The sequence below is a fragment of the Rattus rattus genome, chromosome 12, assembly GCF_011064425.1.
Source record: "Rattus rattus isolate New Zealand chromosome 12, Rrattus_CSIRO_v1, whole genome shotgun sequence".
NCBI classification, from domain to species: domain Eukaryota; kingdom Metazoa; phylum Chordata; class Mammalia; order Rodentia; family Muridae; genus Rattus; species Rattus rattus.
The window spans coordinates 71,583,289-71,599,552 of record NC_046165.1 but is presented as its reverse complement, the minus strand read 5'-3'; the positions used below and the strand labels follow the sequence as shown (position 1 = coordinate 71,599,552).

Sequence of the window (16,264 nt, the reverse complement as noted above, 5' to 3'; positions counted from 1 at the left end):
AGTTGGAGGTATTCTTTCTTAGAAAGAAGCTGCCGACTAACAAACCAGCAAAAGTAGGACACCATATGCGTGGTGGAATTCAAACTAACCCTGCTTATGGCACTAACTGCTGAGCACTGTGAACCTGTGTAGTCTGGTGTACAACAGTTAACATGCTAATGCTGCTCCATATACCTAGTTTGAACACTCAAAGCTAATGAATTCCTCTTTTACTTATAATGAATCATGCTAAGAAAAGAGTGGCACAAGGACACACAGTAAGTAGAAAGCCAGAATTTCACTTCAAAAATGCCAATTATAATACAGACTTTTATTTATGTACAGGGTGGGGGACACTGCATAAGCGCTTCTCTTCAGGCGGCCTGTGGAGCCATGGCTCTCAATGTCTCCTATAAGTTCTTAGGTTTAGAGATGACACCATCTGGATACCTGTGCTTAAACCGGGCAACCACATCTGGGTCCAGAAGGTGTATCCCATCCAGTTGGTTTCCAAGAGTAATCCTAAAACGGGGGAACAAAAGGCAAACCAAAATCTGTAAGGGCTTAATACTGTTAAAATATTCTGGTGACACCTCCTGCCACCAAATGGCCATGCCAGGTTTTGTTTCTTTAGCTCTCAGGGTTTCTCTCTGTATTCTTAGGCTGTCCTAGAACTCTCCATGTAGACCAAGCTAACCTTGAACTCAGAGATCTACTTGCCTCTGCCTCCCAAGTGCTGGGGCTAAAGGTAGACTCCACTATGCCCAGCCCATGTCAATTTTTAAAAAGATCATAGCGGAGTTGGGGATTTAGCTCAGGGGTAGAGCGCAAGGCCCTGGGTTCGGTCCCCAGCTCCGAAAAAAAAAGAAAAAGGAAAAAAGGAAAAAGAAGAAAAAAAAAAGAAAAACTGACTGGATTTTTCATTTTAATTTCTTTGGTGGTGGTCCTAAGGGTTGAACCTAGGCATCTTAAACATATGCTCTTAACACTGAGCTGCCAGCCCCCTTCCCTTTTGAGACTTCTAACTAAATTGGATTCATTATGTAGCCTAGGCAGACCTTAAGTTTGCAATCCTCCTGCTTCAGTCTCATGCCCTGAGATCCAGCTGGATTGGGATCTGTATATCTAAGGATTAGTAATTGATGCTAGCCAGACCTATTTTATTCAGTCATTGCTAGTGAATAATCCTTGGATAATTAAAATGCCAGCCATTGGAGTCAAGCATTAAAACTGACAGATTAAATACTTAGTAGCCACTAGGGGGCAGATTTAATATATGCGACAGAATAGCTGAAGATCCTTGGGCAGTTAAAACTTTAAGAATAGCCCTTTCCGTTCTAATGAATGTTGTAGATTCCAGTAAAATGATTTAAACATAAGCTTAAGCCATCTGAGTTTTTAAAGCCCATTTGTAGACTACCAGAAATTACACAACTCAGTGACTTCTGTCTTTGACTATACAGGTTTTTTTGGGGGGGCGAGGCAGAGGTGGGAAGGCACTAGCCTGTTGTCTAGTAATGTTACCAGTTGGGCTGCACATTGTGTGGTCGTCCAAATAACTCAATCTTTCGGGTGCCAGGGGACAGTCTCTCAATCATGCCATATATTTCATCTGGTTTGTGACTGGTGGAACGAACCTAGAAAATAAAAACTCAAGCTACTTTAAGTTATTCAAGATTGCCCAATAGATGAGAAATAGCTCAACGGTTATGAGCACTTCTTGCTCTTCCAGAGGACCCGGGTTCAATTCCCAGCACCTACATGGCAGCTCATGACACCCTCATAAAGCCATACATGCAGGCAAAATACTGATACACATGAAATAAATTTTTAAAAAGTTACTCAAGATTGCAATTCTAGCCTGGTCTGTGTTATCCAAATGAGACTATCTGACAGGAGTATTGAATTGAAAATCTGAAAACTTTAGACACATACCTCAGCTACAATCACATCGCAATCCAGACCCTGGTTGAAGCCTTGGGGATTTCCTTTGACACCAACCTGCTCATCACAGAGAACATGGTTACTTTATGAAGCCACAGCTCTCTGTCCTGAGCAGTTCCTCCTCCTGCTGTTACTCACCAAGCAGTGCTCCTTCCCGTGGTTCAGCCAGTGGCCCGTCCGGCCTGTTCTGATGATGCGCTGCAGCTGATTGGTCTTCACCCAGATGATCTCGTCCACCCGCTCGTAACTGTGGAGCATAGGAGAGAACGTGAGCTTAACCAGCCTCACGGCTGAGGCACAGCACTAGAAGCAGAGGCACTGAGAGAAGGGACACGCATCTCACAGTTCAAATTACATCTCCCTCAAAAAGGAAACACAGTTTCTACTTACCCCCAGAGGTTCAGACATTCTCTGCCCAATTCCATGGCCCTAAAAGACGGAAGGGTTAAACAGTTTGCCCATGTTTCCATAATTGTCCCTTCAGAATATCTTACGTATTATAAATGTCAGAAGCATTTACATCACTGGGGCAACTGAGTAGAATGAAAAAACGAAGTAGTAGCTAATCTGAGAGACCTTATTTTTCTAAAATCAAGAATCCCAAGTATTAGTGCTATAAACAGACCCCATTGGAAGGGGCAGGCCTCCTAAGTCTGTGACACATTTAATCGAATGCCTGAGAGTCCCAGGGTTTTACCTAGTTTTCACTCTGCCCGTACCTACATATCTGGATTATATTACCTGCCTGTGACCCAGAGGAAAAGAAAGCCATCATCCTGTAGTACTGGTATATTGAGCCTGCGCATCTCGTCATCTGTTAACGTCCCATATGGTAGCTCCATGTGAATATCCCAAGGTGGGTCAGCCATCACAACTGCAAATTTGCCCAAGATACTGACGTCCAGGTAGCGGATATCACAACAGATCCACTGCATGAGGTAGTAGGTGGTCATCTTTCCTTCTTTCACAGACCGCGGTCCCGAGCCCTCTAACTCAAGCACTCCTATCCCCTCCCATCAGTAAGCCAGATTGCTAACTTGTTCCCTGTTTTTTTACACATATGGCTATCCTACTCAGTTTAAGTATCTATCTTCCAAGTAGGCTTTCCCAGCCTGTGCAGACATGTGGTACCTGGGGTGGAAAGAGTCGGTCTGCACTGGAGTCGCCCCCAACGCTCTGTGTAAGAGCAAGCTCCTGGCTCGGCATGTGCTCCTTGCTGCCAGGACTCTCAGAATCCACACAGGCGTCAATTTCATAGTGGACATACTTGCAGGTGTCCATGTGGAAGCAGGTGTTCAGGAAAGAGCAGTCACCTAAAGACTCATCAGTGTGCTTGTTGATAATCCGTCTGGGAAAATAAGACGGAATCAGAATCAAGACGGTACTCAGAAGTAGAGTATACAATTCAAGTGCAAAATTTCTTGTTCTCCCCCAATTTTCTGTACTGTTACACTAAAGCACTTTAGCTCTTCCTGAATGAAGACTTATCTGGGGGGCAGTGGCTTGGGCTATCATCCCAGCACTGATAACTAGAGCCAGATATCAGAAAGGTCCTCCTCGGCACGGCCGGCCTGAGCTATGAAACCCTGTCTCAACACAGACTTCTTCTCTTACTAAAAGAAAGAAGAGAGTCCAGGAAGGACCTTGGCTCATTACTTCAGGGTAAAACACGCCCTAAGCCCAGGTTCCTGATTTCTCCTAGGACTACCTTCCTTCCAGACTTTAGCTTTCATTGTTACTCAGAGACCCAGATGCTCGACTAGAAAGTTTTCCTTTTTGCAAGTGAGCCTGTATTCCTTCTCATACAGTAGCCATTCCGAAGGCAGGAAGAATGTGCTGCAAAGGAGTTACTGCTTCTGGAAAACCCTCCCCACCTCATTCCCTCCCAAGAGACCTGAAGTGCAGCTTGCGACAAGGCCGATCAGCATCACTGGCTTTCATGCACTCTTCCTTGGTCCCATAGTCACAAAATTCTTGCACCTGGGCCCGACCTCGAGAGCGGAACTTTTCAACAATGGACTGTTCCTTGGCTGTTGTGGTATTTAATAGCTCTAGGATCTCCTGACTGACCTGTGACAGAAGTAGCCTTGGTCTTAAGGGTTTGTAGATAAATCAGCCCTTGAACTGCCTCCACAAGTCTAATCACATAATGTCTGAAGAATAAGGTGAATGAACCATGTAGAGAGTTGGAATGGGCTCCGTCCTCCTCACAAGCATTTAGAATGGAATTCAAATGCAAAAAGCCTGGTTTCTTTAACTGAGCAGTAAGCGGATCTTACCTCCCTAAAAGAGTAACTTTCCCTCAAAAAAGCTAATTAGTATTGACTGGGTAACTAAGAAAGGCACAGTGCGAGTATTCTATTGCTTAACTCAGTCTATTCAATAATTCTGTAAAGGAGAACTCTGGTTATCATCATCAAAGGCCAAACTATTTAAAACTACATTAAAAGTTGGCAGCAAACAAGAATTCAATGTAGTTCGAATCAGAACCACTGTATTGATAATTTCATCAACTTCCAACTTGGTCCAAATGAGTATTTATTTGAATTTCTGTTTTCTCTGAATCCTCTTTTGAGGATTCATCCAGATTCTGTAAATAAGGAATTCCTCAAAATGACTAGACAGTTTTATTTGGGGAAGGAAGAACAGAAGGGGTCCTACTATACATTGTAGCATGTTTAGCAAAAGTTTTAGCCCCTACGTTCCAGATCCTCTATCTATTCAGTGCCAATAGCACTCTACCATACTGTGATAACATTGGACCCAGCCACCACTAAACATTTGGGGAAGAGGAAAATCATTCCCGTTGAGAACCACTGCTCTATGTCTTAATTCTAAGAAATACTCCTTGTGCAAACAGTAACAAGTCAGGGCTGTAACTGAGGAATGTGGGTGTTTTCACACAATCCCTACCTTCTTGCTCTGCTGTTCCTTAGTTGACTGTTGGTTCAAAAGACTTTCTATCTCCAGGTCAACATCTGAGGCAGCGTGCTTCCTTGATTTCTTAGCTGGCTCCTTAGCTGGTTCTGATGTTGACGAGCCCAGACCAGATGCTAAAGAGCTGGTAAAGGTAGCCACTGTAGTCAAGTCCTGCTCTGCACGCCGTTTCTGCCCTGTGATAGTCCCTGCTGCCTCTCCAAGGCCTTTCTTTTCTGCCACAGCCCCCATCATGGCAGACAGCTTGGAGTGGTCAGCATAGGTTACGAGAGTGGGATGTGCGTCATCTTGTAGGAGACCTCGCTTTACCTCAATCAACTCCTGGGCGGCAAATTTCTGTAGAAGGCTTTCTACCCCATCTTGAGTGGCAGGTGCATCTGGCTAAAGAAAGGAGATGACCATAAGACACCATGAACAAAAGCAAATGTATGATAAATTCCAATTTTATCAGGTTATTACCGTAGAGATGGCAAGACGAATGGATACAGCATCAGTGGGCAAGGTTAAGGCGAGATCTGAGAGGTGGTGTAGCAACTTCTTCTCTAACTCAGGGTCTGTAGCTAATTCAGGGACTATAGACGTTGTGCTGGGCTTAGGGCCACTAGAGGTAGGGGCAGTAGGCACTGGGCTATCACTACGGAAGGTTGGGGACAGTGCTGCTTCTGGATTCCTTAAGTCTAAAAGGAAGAAAATAAAATGGAAAGGGTCAGTACTATCAATGTTCACACTCCTCAGGGTTCGATTCTCCACATTCCTAGTATACACATCTTTAACTTCACACAGGTTCTCTGACCAGCATTAGTGATGGATCACCTTTCATGCATACATTAGCTTTTGCTGTTTTGCCAGAATAATCCTGGATTTTACTGAGAACTACTCACCGTTTCTCTGTTGGGGTAGCAATCTTTTCCTGAGTCTCTGCCCCCACTGCTTCAAAGGAAGTGAAGTGGCACGGTGCACTTACAGACCTCTGCCACCTTCTCCTTCGCTCAAATGTCACAAAAATCCACACTTTAACTTAAAATTTCAAAAATTTTAATGAGTATTTTCAATAATCAAGACTGGGATCTGATTCTGGTTTCCAGGGATAGATTATGAATTTTAAATGAAGCATGGCCACTGGCCATGAAGAACATGTTTCACACTTATAAACATCAGACCCTTGGAATATCTGGCTAAAGGCCAGATCAACAAAGGATGGTTCCAGCAGATTTCCATTGTCTGCTCTCACGCCACTAACTGTACACATGGAAAGGTCATGGAAGCACAGTAAAGGTTTGGATGATTTAGCATAACTGCCTTAGCTAAAAGTATGCAAGGAATATAAGTAATAATTAGTACATACTATACTTACAGCAGTGTAAGAGAAATACTTGCAGTTAGCAGGACTGAGCTGCTGGTCACTAGACTCTTAGAATTCGCAGATGCTACAAGTCTAATAAACGTGAACTAAAACAGTCACAGCACTAGGAGCAAGTCCTGAGCTTTCTTACTCAGGTTAATTTGTTTGAAGTGCCAAAAACTACTTTCAATGAGCAAACATGCACAGTAAGAGCCACTATAACAAGGAAACAAGCTATTTTCAAATAGGAATTCAGATTCCATCAACAATTAAAGTATGTTCTTGACTCAAAGTATGCCAAAGGGGTAATATAATAAGTTGTGGAAGCCGGGCCTATAAGCCTAACTTTTTGGCTAAGGCAGGAAGGATCACAGAAGCGTTGGGCTACAGGTAGTTTATGCCTAAATCTAGACAGTTTAGCAAACCTTTCTCAAACTATAAATTTATAAAGGCAGCTGGGCATGGTCACACATTGCCTTTAATTCCAGTATCCATGCTGGGGCAGGCAGACAGCTCTGAGTTTGAGGCCAGCTTGGTGTACACAGCTAGTTCCAGGCCAGCCAGAGTTACATGGTGAGACATTGTCTATAAACAAACAAATAAATAGCAAAAACCAATTCGATATATAAATAAATAAAAATAATTAAGGGCTGGCTTATAGCTCAGTGGTAGACTGCTTGCTCACAGGTAAAACCTCTAGAAAGAATCAATCAATCAAAACCAATTAGATATATAAATAAAAATAACTAAGGGCTAGCATATGCCTACATAGTATAGTGAACTGCCGGCTCTTTGTAAAAACCCTAGACACAGTATCAGTGAATCCCCTCCCCAGCCCACCCCAAAAATGGGGACTTTTTGATAGGGACTATAAAAATATGGGTATGTTTTTTATGTAGCTCTGGCCGTCTTGGAACTCACTATGTAGTCCAGAGATCTACCTGCCTCTGCCTCCCAAGTGTGGAATCAGTGCTGGAAAAGCATACACCACCATGACTATCCTAATACAGGTAAGTTTAAATCAAAGCATATCACTACTTGGACATGAAGTGATTTTTCACAGGGCCTTACTATTTAGTCCAGGCTGACCTGGAACGAACCTACTATGTAGCCCAGGGTATCCTCGAACTCTGCTGCCTTCGCCTCCCAAGTACCAAGATTACAGGTCTGGGCCATCATATCTGGCCTTGTCTGTCTGAGACAGGATATACTTAGTTCATGCTAACCTAAAATTTTCTAACCTCCTGCTGGGGTTATAGGCATGTAATGCCAGGTCTAGCTTACTAGGTAGATTTTGAAATGTTTTTAAGTCAAGTCATATATTAACCATTTCTCCATTTATACTCAAATTATGTGCCCAGGGCTGAAGAGATGACTTGATGGTTAAAGTGTTTGTTGCTCTTACAGAGGACCTGGGGTTTGGTTTCCAGAACCTATATAGTGGCTCACAACTATTTGTAAATGCAGTTCCATGCGATCCAAAGACCTCTTCTGGCATTGAAGGGTACTGGGAACACACATGGTGCACATAATTACACGAAGTCAAAATGCTTATATACATTAAAAAAAAAACAAACAAATGTATGCCAAGCACTATATAATACAATCCTGTTTCTACAAATGTTTATTTTGCTAATCAAGATTCAAGGCCTCTCTAGGCAATTCTTTTTTATTGTTATTGTTTTGTTTTTCAAGACAAGGTTCCTCTGTGTAGCTCTGGCCATCCTGGAACTGGTTCTGTAGAGCAGGCTGGCCTTGAACTCCGCCTCCTGAGAGCAAACTCAGAGTTATGTGTGTGCCCTAGCACCTGGCGTGGCGATGTTTACTAGACATCAGTTTTGTAGGCTTCTGTCTAGGCCAATTTAATGAGCACACTTTGGGAAAGCTGTCCATGATCCAAACAAATGTAAATAAATAAATAGTACATTTTTTTTTCTCGGAGCTGAGAACCGAACCCAGGGCCTTGCGCTTACTAGGCAAGCGCTCTACCACTGAGCTACATCCCCAACCCTAAATAGTACATTCTTAAGCATTTTTTATGATTTCAAACTTCTAACTAAAGCTCCAGAAACATCCTTTTAAATGTAATCTAGTCAAAATTCTGTGTGGAAACACATTACTTCTGAAGCCACAAATATAGTTAAAACTCTTATTTTACATAAATGCACTGATACCTAATATTACATATGTTTAAATAAACTTTCTGATATTAGATTTCAAACAACCTATCAACTCAAATAAGCAATCTGACGGTTGTGCCCATTATATTTCTGTGATTAAGATGATATTTCTCTTCATTCCTTTTATATTTAAGACAGAGTCTTACTTTGGAGATCTGGCTATCCATTATGTACACCATGCTGGCTTCAAACTCTGCCTGCTTCTGTTTCCAGAGTGGTGGGCTTAAAGGCATGTGCTACCACAACCTACCTTTTTGGTTTTGAGACAAGTTCTTTTCCAGTACACAGGCTGGCTATATCCCTGAGAATGACCTTGAAGTCAAGAGACTCTTGTCTAAGGGCAAGATGACTTGTATGCTTCTAGCCCCAACCAGACTGACAATTTTCAACATATTTTTTTTACATAAAGCAAGCTTTTTCAGTTACTAAAAGGTTTTTCTTTTTCATTTGTGCATGAGTGTTACAGTGGCAGGCCCCACTACTCTACCTTATTTGCTTGAGACAGGGTGAGTCCCTTACTGAATTTGGACAGCTAGGTTGGTAGCCAGTGAGGGCCCCCCCCCCATGATCTTCCCCCTATGATCTGCAGCCAACAGCACTTGGAGACCTCTGTGCTAGAGATCTGAACTCTGATCCTCACGCTTGTACAGCAAATGTTCTTACCTGCTGCACTGTCTCCCTCCAGCCCCTAAACGACTGTTTTCAAAAAGGCAGTAAGATACTTAAGTCTAGTAACTGGAGACTTTGGTAAATAGATTAAAAGCCAACTTAGTCGTGTGTCTATGACAGATATGTAATTATGTTTTCTACCTAAGATTGATAAACAAAAAGAAACAGGAGCTGGAGAAACAGCTAGGCAGTTAAGAACCCTGACTACACTTGTTGAAGACCTAGTTTTGATTCCTAGAGATTCCCAGTACCCACATGGCGGCTAACAACTTTCTAAAACTCCAGCTGCAGAGGGCTGTGAGGTGCAAGGGCTCTTTTTCTGGCCCCCAGGGGCACCAGGTATGTGTGGTGCACAGACATCACAGACATACATGCAGACAAAGCAACCATAATCCATACAAATAAAATAAACAAACAGGGGTTACATATACGAAAACCAAACTTACCAGGCAGAGATGTTTGTTTGGTGAGAAAAAAACCCTCCAAATCTTGGTTTCTAATTATTGTCTCTTCCTATGTTTTGCACTTTGTGTTCCATAATGCCCTGTTATCTTTTTAAAATTATGTAATCTGATAAATCTTGTATTGGCTAATGCAATTTAAAAATCAAGGACAAATTTAACTGGCAACTCCAGTAGGCAGGCCCCACTGAAGATACCCCGTTTCTGTTCTTTAGTCATTGTACTGACCGTGGACTCATTCATTTATCATCATATTTTGTTGTTTTGTTTTGAGAGAGGTCCCTCTGTGTAGTCCTGACTGTCCTGGAACTCACAACTCACCATGTATACCAGGCTGGTCTCAAACTCACAGGTACCCTCTTGTCTATGCCTCCAAAGCGCTGGGATTAAAGGTATGGGCCACCATGCTGGGTTTTCTCCCTGGCTTTTTCTTCTAATTTTCTTTAGATTTTCTCTAGATTTTCACCTAGATTTTAAGCTCCTTTAAGGTAAGAGCAGTGTCATCTTTTTGTTGAAACTCATGAATAGTGTAAATATGCAATAAATGTTTACTAATTACAGTAAGAATCTTGCCAGAGCATCCAGATCCAGAAAGTGAGCACGTGAACTTAATTTCCCCAAGGTCTGCTGATGGGAAGTGCCTTCAAGTTTTCTAACTTTATCATACAAGGGGGGAGGGCGTGTTTAAAGACCAAAACCAAGTGTTTTCAGATTCTTGCTACGTTTGTTAACAGTTGCACTACTCATTCAGCACCACTAGTGAGGACCTTGTTGTGGCTGCTAAACTGGGCACTGGGGATATACAGAAGCAGCCCTTGCTCCCCGCGTACAATGAGAAAGAAAAGACAGTGATAACGCAAACGTTACAACTAAGGTAAACCAGGCACAGCAGCAACAAAAAGGGCTTTGCTGCCTCTCGGAATAGGGTACTGAGAGGCTTCACAGACGCAACGTTCTCTTAGGACTGGAGTGGGGCACAAGGAAAGGTGTGGGCTCCATGTTGCTGTGGTGTTACGCTTGAAAAACAGGCGCCCTGGAGGAGGAGGCACTGCAAGCTTTCCCGCAGGTGGACACGCGGTTCAGCTCCTCAGGGGAAAAATGGACTAACCAACAGCCCAGGAGTCCGATAAAGGGTTGCTCCGGAAAGGGCGCAGAGCCCGGGGCTGTCTTTCTCTCCAGGAGTCGCTCGCCCCGCCCCGGCCCGCCCCGACCACCCCACACCTCACCCAAGTGCCCAGAGTCCTGCTTCCGCCGCCGCTGCAGTCTCTCGCGAAGCGAGTCCAGTTGTTTCTTATGGGCCTGGATAGAGCTCCACGTGTCCGACATCCTAGTTCCTAGCGCGGACTAGCACATCCCCAGCCTAGAACGACGATACATCTAATTCTCACGCGGACGCCCGAAAGGCCAGCCGGATAAAGAGCCAAGATGAAAAGCTACTTCCGGTTGGCGAACCAGCGGACGTAATCCTCACCGCAGTTCTGTCTCGTGCTTCCGGGAGCGCTGAGGCTGTGTTTGCCATGTTGGTAGCTGGCAGAGCGGCCATGTTGACTCTTTAAGTCGTTAGTGACCACACATTAAAATAGCAGGACTAGAACATGTGTGAGTGTTTGACGGATGGGTGTATGTGTCGGGAGATAGATGGGCGGGATGGGGTGAACAGATTGTTTGTCTGGTCGATTGTGTACTCTGGTCCTTGCCCATGCTAGCAAGCACTGTATCACAGATTTCTGCTCTTCAGGACCCAGATTTTCTAAGTTAAATATGTTCGGTTTTTTTTTTTTTTCCTCTTTTTTCTTTTTATAAAATGTGTGTGAAAGGAGAGTAGAGTTTGACTATGTGGCTCTGCCTAGTCTCCAATTCACAACCCTCCTGCCTCAATATCCTGAGTGCTGGGAATTCAGATAAATTCTAAGACAAACATCTTAATTAGAGAACCATCTTTTTCAGTGCGAGGGAGCACTCTTTAAAAATGTACAGCAGGAGCTGGAGAGATGACTGGGCAGTTAAGAACGTTGACTGATCTTCCAGACGTCCTGAGTTCAATTCCCAGCAATCGCATGATCATTCATATCCGTCTGTAATTGGATCTGATGCACTTTTCTGCTGTGTCTGAAAATAGCCACGTGTACTCATATACATATAATAAATTGTTCTTTTTTTTTTTTAAATGTGCAGGAAATGGGGAGGTAGCTCAGTAAAATGTTTGCCGTGGAAGGATGAGATTTCCAGAACCCACAGAAATTTAAGGCAAAGCTGTGTGTGCTAGCAGACATTGTTTTAGCTTAATTTTGAAAAAGTTTTTTTTGTTTGAATGTTTGCATATATGTGTGTTTACACACACACACACACACACACACACACACACACACACACACACACACGCCTACCTAGGTCCCTTGGAGACCAGAAGAGGGAGTCATCCTCATGAACTGGAGTTACAGACAGCTGGGATCTGCAGTGTGGGTGCTGGGGTTTGAACTTGAGTTCACTTCTGTAATAATAAATAGTGCTCTTTATGACTGAACCATCTCTCTAGCTCATGATTAGGCAGTTTTAATCTCAGTGTTGGAAAGGCAGAGACTGCTAGATCTCTTGGGCCGGCTAGCAAACCTAGCTAGAAACAAGAACTAAAGTAAAATAGTTCTATTATCAGAATGAGAGCACTGCTGAAGTTAATCATTCACAAATCTGGATTCCATTGATAAGATCACTGTTTTGTGTTCATGATGCTGGGAATTAAACTATTGGGTCTCTCTAACACTAAGCTATTTCCCCAGCTCAGAAATCACTGCTCTTTTAAGGTCCTTAACATGTGGACCCTATGACATATATAGAAATTATAATTAAATGTTTTTATAAAATGTCATGTGTGGGGGTTGGAGATTTAGCTCAGTGGTAGAGAGCACTTGCCTAGGGAAGCGCAAGGCCCTGGGTTGGGTCCCCAGCTCCGAAAAAAAAAAAAAAAAAAAAAAAAAAAAATGTCATGTGTGTTGTTAGAGGTCAGGCATTGTGCCCTTGGCCTTGTGCATGCTGGGTAAGTGCTCTGCCACTGAGCAATCCAGCCCAAATATACATATATATGTAAAATTTATTGTTTTGAGATATGTAGCCCAGACTGGCCTTAGACGCACAGAGATTCACCTGCACCCTGAATGCTAAGGTTAAAGGTGTGAGCCACCTCACCTGGTAATAACTTCTGAGCTTTAGCTGTTCTGTCAAATTTGGTAAAAGTATCCATTTACTGGGTTAAGTTGGCAGTTTGCAATTGTATAAAAATAAGCATATTATTCTAGAAACAAACTGCTTTCCACTTGTTTTTTTTTTTAAAGATTTGTTTATTTTATATAGGTAATTTACTCTTTTCAGACACACCAGATCCCATTACAGATGGTTGACAGACACTACGTGGTTGCTGGGATTTGAACTCAGGATCTCTGGAAGAGCAGTCAGTGCTCTTAACCCCTGAGCCATCTCTCCAGCCTGCTTTCCACTTGTACAGAGACAACAGACTGTATTTAGCACATAAGGTCTATGTACAGTAGTTTGATTCCAAAGACTAATAAAATTATTCCCTAAATAATGAAAGTTAAGGGGCTGGAGAGATGACTCAGTGGTTAAGAGCACTGACTGCTTTTCCATCCATAATGGGATCTGCAGCCCTCGTCTGGTATGTCTGAAGACTGCTCCAGTGGACTCATAAAGTAAATAAATAAATGGGTGTGGTGGGGGATGTGCATAGCATGCACAACGCCAGAGCTCTCCAGGGCAGCAAAGCAAACTCAGTGTACACCTGATTATGAGTGGATGACTGCACCTCTCATGTGCAGCTTTGCCTCTGTGCTGTGGGGGTTGGGTCCACAGTTGGACCAATGTCTCCAGTTCTTCATGTTCTTAGGTGGGATGCATATACTTTCTATTCTCCCTAAGTTTTTTCTCCGATGGTGAAATGAGCCAATTCAAGCCAGATTGGATTAAAGGCAGGTGTACATGTAGTCATGGCCGAGTGGTTAAGGCAATGGACTAGAAATCCATTGGGGTCTCCCCACGCAGGTTGGAATCCTGCTAACTGTGACAAATATTATTAAAGGACTGTAATATTTGTGACTAATATTCTTTATGGGGCTCAATGAAATACCTTTGCACACTTTCACAACACCAAACTCAACTCATTACTACCTGAAAGAAATATAGGACATTAAAAACAACAGTTCATAAAGGCAGGTGTATTAGGAATCGGCTCTTGAGTGAGTTCACTGCCCCCAAGGATTGAGGCCAGGGGGATTGCCATGGATGGGGGAAGAGAAAAAGATAAAGTGTTCTCACACAGGGAAAGAAGAAGAGAAAGGGAGAGGGAGGGGGAGAGAGAGAGAGAGAGAGAGAGCGCCAGCACGCACAAAATGTCTGGATTATAGAGGGAGGAGCTTCTGGGGGAAGGGCAGGAATGGCAGCCCCGCCCCTGGAATGACAAATTCAAGGTTGTGAGCAGGGTGTGCAAGGTAGGGACTGAGGGATGCTGGGAGAGCCTGGAGGACGGTCTGCTTTTATATGTAAAATATGCACCCCAGCTCCTTGTCCTGGGACCCAGAAACCAAACACTTCCTATTAATTTTGTTTCCCCCTTTGAGTGTGAACTGGCTTCTGCACAGAGTTAGTAAAGAAACAGAATGTGGCAAGAGTGGTATTTCCTGAGTTCCAGAACCAAGATTTGCAGCCCATATTAGCTCTTTTGGATCCTGGGTCCACATGTTCAGCTGCTATGATAGCACACTCGAACAAAGTATTTAAAGGATTGGAAAGAAAGAAAGAGAGAGAGAAAGAAAAAAAAGGGGGGGGCTGGAGAGATGGCTCAGAGGTTAAGAGCAGCGACTGCTCTTCCAGAGGGCCTGAGTTCAATTCCCAGCAACCACATGGTGGCTCTCAACCATCTGTAATGGGCGTGTCTGAAGTCAGCGACAGTGTACTCACATACATGAAATAAATAAATAAATCTTAAAAAAAGAGAGAGAGAGAGAAGGAAAGAAAAGGAAGGAAGAAAAAAGAAAAAAAGGAAGGAAGAAAAAAGAAAAAAAGGAAGAAAGATGGATGGATGAATTCGGGTGACATGGGCAGAATTCTCTGAAAGCAAATGCTGAGACCTTAAGGAGAAAGGCTCTGACCGAGCAGTTGGAGCTCCGGGAGCTGACTACTCATTAGAGTCCTGAGTGTTAGCTTGTTTCTTGTGCTTGTCCTGTTTTTGGCCAGAAAGTAGGAATCTGATAGCCAAAGGTTGTCACTTATCAGGCTCTCTGAAGATAGCTGTTCTTACAGGGGCATCTCAAAAGCAGTGCATCTGGATGCCAAGGGGAGCTTAATGGATCTTACAGAGGTCTGGGAATGCTGGGATTGCTGAGTGGATTGAATCGTTACTACGTTTAAGAACAGCCCCCGTTCTATGGTGGGACTTGTTATCTGTAGGAACCCACAGGACTCATCACCATATGAAAGGATCTGTTTACATAATCCTTCCTCCTAGAATGGGTCGTGGAAGTGTGTCTCATTTACCTTCTTACCTAGGGACTATAAGAAATGAATGCTCAGAAACTAAATGAACGACAAAACGAATTCTCTTCCCATCCACACCGTTTATCCCTCCAGCTTGGACTTTTTTTTTCTGTAAAGTCCTTGTGTTTTGCAAGCTGCATTTACATATACCCATTCTATCGGGTAAACATCAACTGGACATCCAACAAGGTGATCTAGTGGAAAGTGAAAGTGAGAATGGGGTCCAAGCAAGAAGGAAGAAACCAAAGGCACTCAGAAAGATGAGTTAGCAGTGGAGAAAAAGAAACACAAAAGCAAGAAAAGCGAACAGGAAAAGAACCAAAAGGAGATGGAAAAGGGCCCTGAAAGAGTGTGGGGAGGCAGGTTTAGGGTCAAAGAAACCTCACTGACAGCTGTTACCATGAGTGCTGACATCCAACTAGCAGGCCAGTCTGGCGTAGGGTAAATGATATTACCTATGTCCAATGGGGATGAAGGAGGTTAAAGGAATGGAAATCACTTCCCTTCCTCCATAAGCTGAACGGAAAAAAAATTATTTACAAAGCTTTGCCAAGAATTAAAAACAAAAGCTGTTTACCCCTCCTTAACTCCCCCAGCTTCCCAGGATTCCCATGTCATGATGATGGCCTCCTGCACTGCTCTGATAGGAGCATCTAGAATCAAATAATTCTTCATTCTTAGCAGAGTGAAGATACTTATGCTTGGAGCCTCCTGTCAGAAGGTGTAGCGGGAGAACAGCACCATGTTACAAAGGACTGGAGTCTTGGGATCTAGTTCTTCTTTGAAATAGTGTTATGTGGCTCAGGATAGCCTTCCATTCCTGCAACTCCCACTCCCTGATACCAGGAATGCAGCTCTCCATCACCCCATCCAATTGTACCTGGTTCTTTTGTTGTTCATTTCTATTTGGGTTGTTGTTTTGAGGCAGTCTCCTCTGTCCAGGTTGGTCATCATTTCCATATACGGCCATGGATGACTTTAGATACTTGATCCTCCTGCCTGTATCCCACATGTCCCACTGGTAAGCCACTGTGCCTGTCTGAATCTGAGATATTGTGTTTTTATCTTTTAAACCCAGTTATGTTCTTTTATGATCTTATAAAGGGGAAAAATGCTGGGTGGTGGTGGTAGTGCACACCTTTAATCCCAGAGCTCAGGAGGCAGAGACTAGGGGGTCTGAGTTTAAGGTGAGCTTGGGAGTTCCAGGACAA

The 16,264-nt window shown here is 43.4% G+C and overlaps 1 protein-coding gene and 1 non-coding gene across 3 annotated transcripts; one reads left to right on the top strand and one right to left on the bottom strand.

Moving 5' to 3' along the window:
* Positions 1–275: 275 nt before the first annotated feature.
* On the bottom strand, positions 276–10,956 carry Mettl3 (methyltransferase like 3). Of its 2 annotated transcripts, none has more exons than XM_032918209.1 (11): positions 10,739–10,954; positions 5,320–5,537; positions 4,837–5,241; positions 3,818–3,993; positions 3,055–3,271; positions 2,665–2,852; positions 2,314–2,352; positions 2,062–2,170; positions 1,915–1,980; positions 1,504–1,616; positions 276–501 (listed from the first exon to the last, which is right to left on the bottom strand). In XM_032918209.1, the coding sequence occupies exons 1-11, from the start codon at positions 10,836–10,838 to the stop codon at positions 390–392; spliced, it is 1,743 nt and encodes a 580-aa protein (XP_032774100.1). In that variant the 5' UTR covers positions 10,839–10,954; the 3' UTR covers positions 276–389. The 2 variants fall into 2 exon arrangements, with proteins under 2 accessions (XP_032774100.1, XP_032774101.1); XM_032918210.1 differs by having other exon boundaries at positions 398–501; positions 1,484–1,616; positions 10,739–10,956.
* A 2,545-nt stretch (positions 10,957–13,501) lies between these two features.
* Trnas-aga lies at positions 13,502–13,583 on the top strand. The gene has a single exon. It is a non-coding gene; the product is annotated as a tRNA-Ser (tRNA).
* The last annotated feature ends 2,681 nt before the right edge of the window (positions 13,584–16,264 follow it).

Coding starts and splice junctions, on each gene's coding strand:
- Mettl3 (XM_032918209.1), bottom strand. CDS start 10,838: ATGTCGGACACGTGGAGCTCTATCCAGGCCCATAAGAAACAACTGGAC. Junction 5,538..10,738: donor GCAGGACTCTGGGCACTTGG/GTGAGGTGTGGG, acceptor TCTTCCTTTTAG/ACTTAAGGAATCCAGAAGCA. Junction 2,171..2,313: donor GAATGTCTGAACCTCTGGGG/GTAAGTAGAAAC, acceptor TATGCTCCACAG/TTACGAGCGGGTGGACGAGA.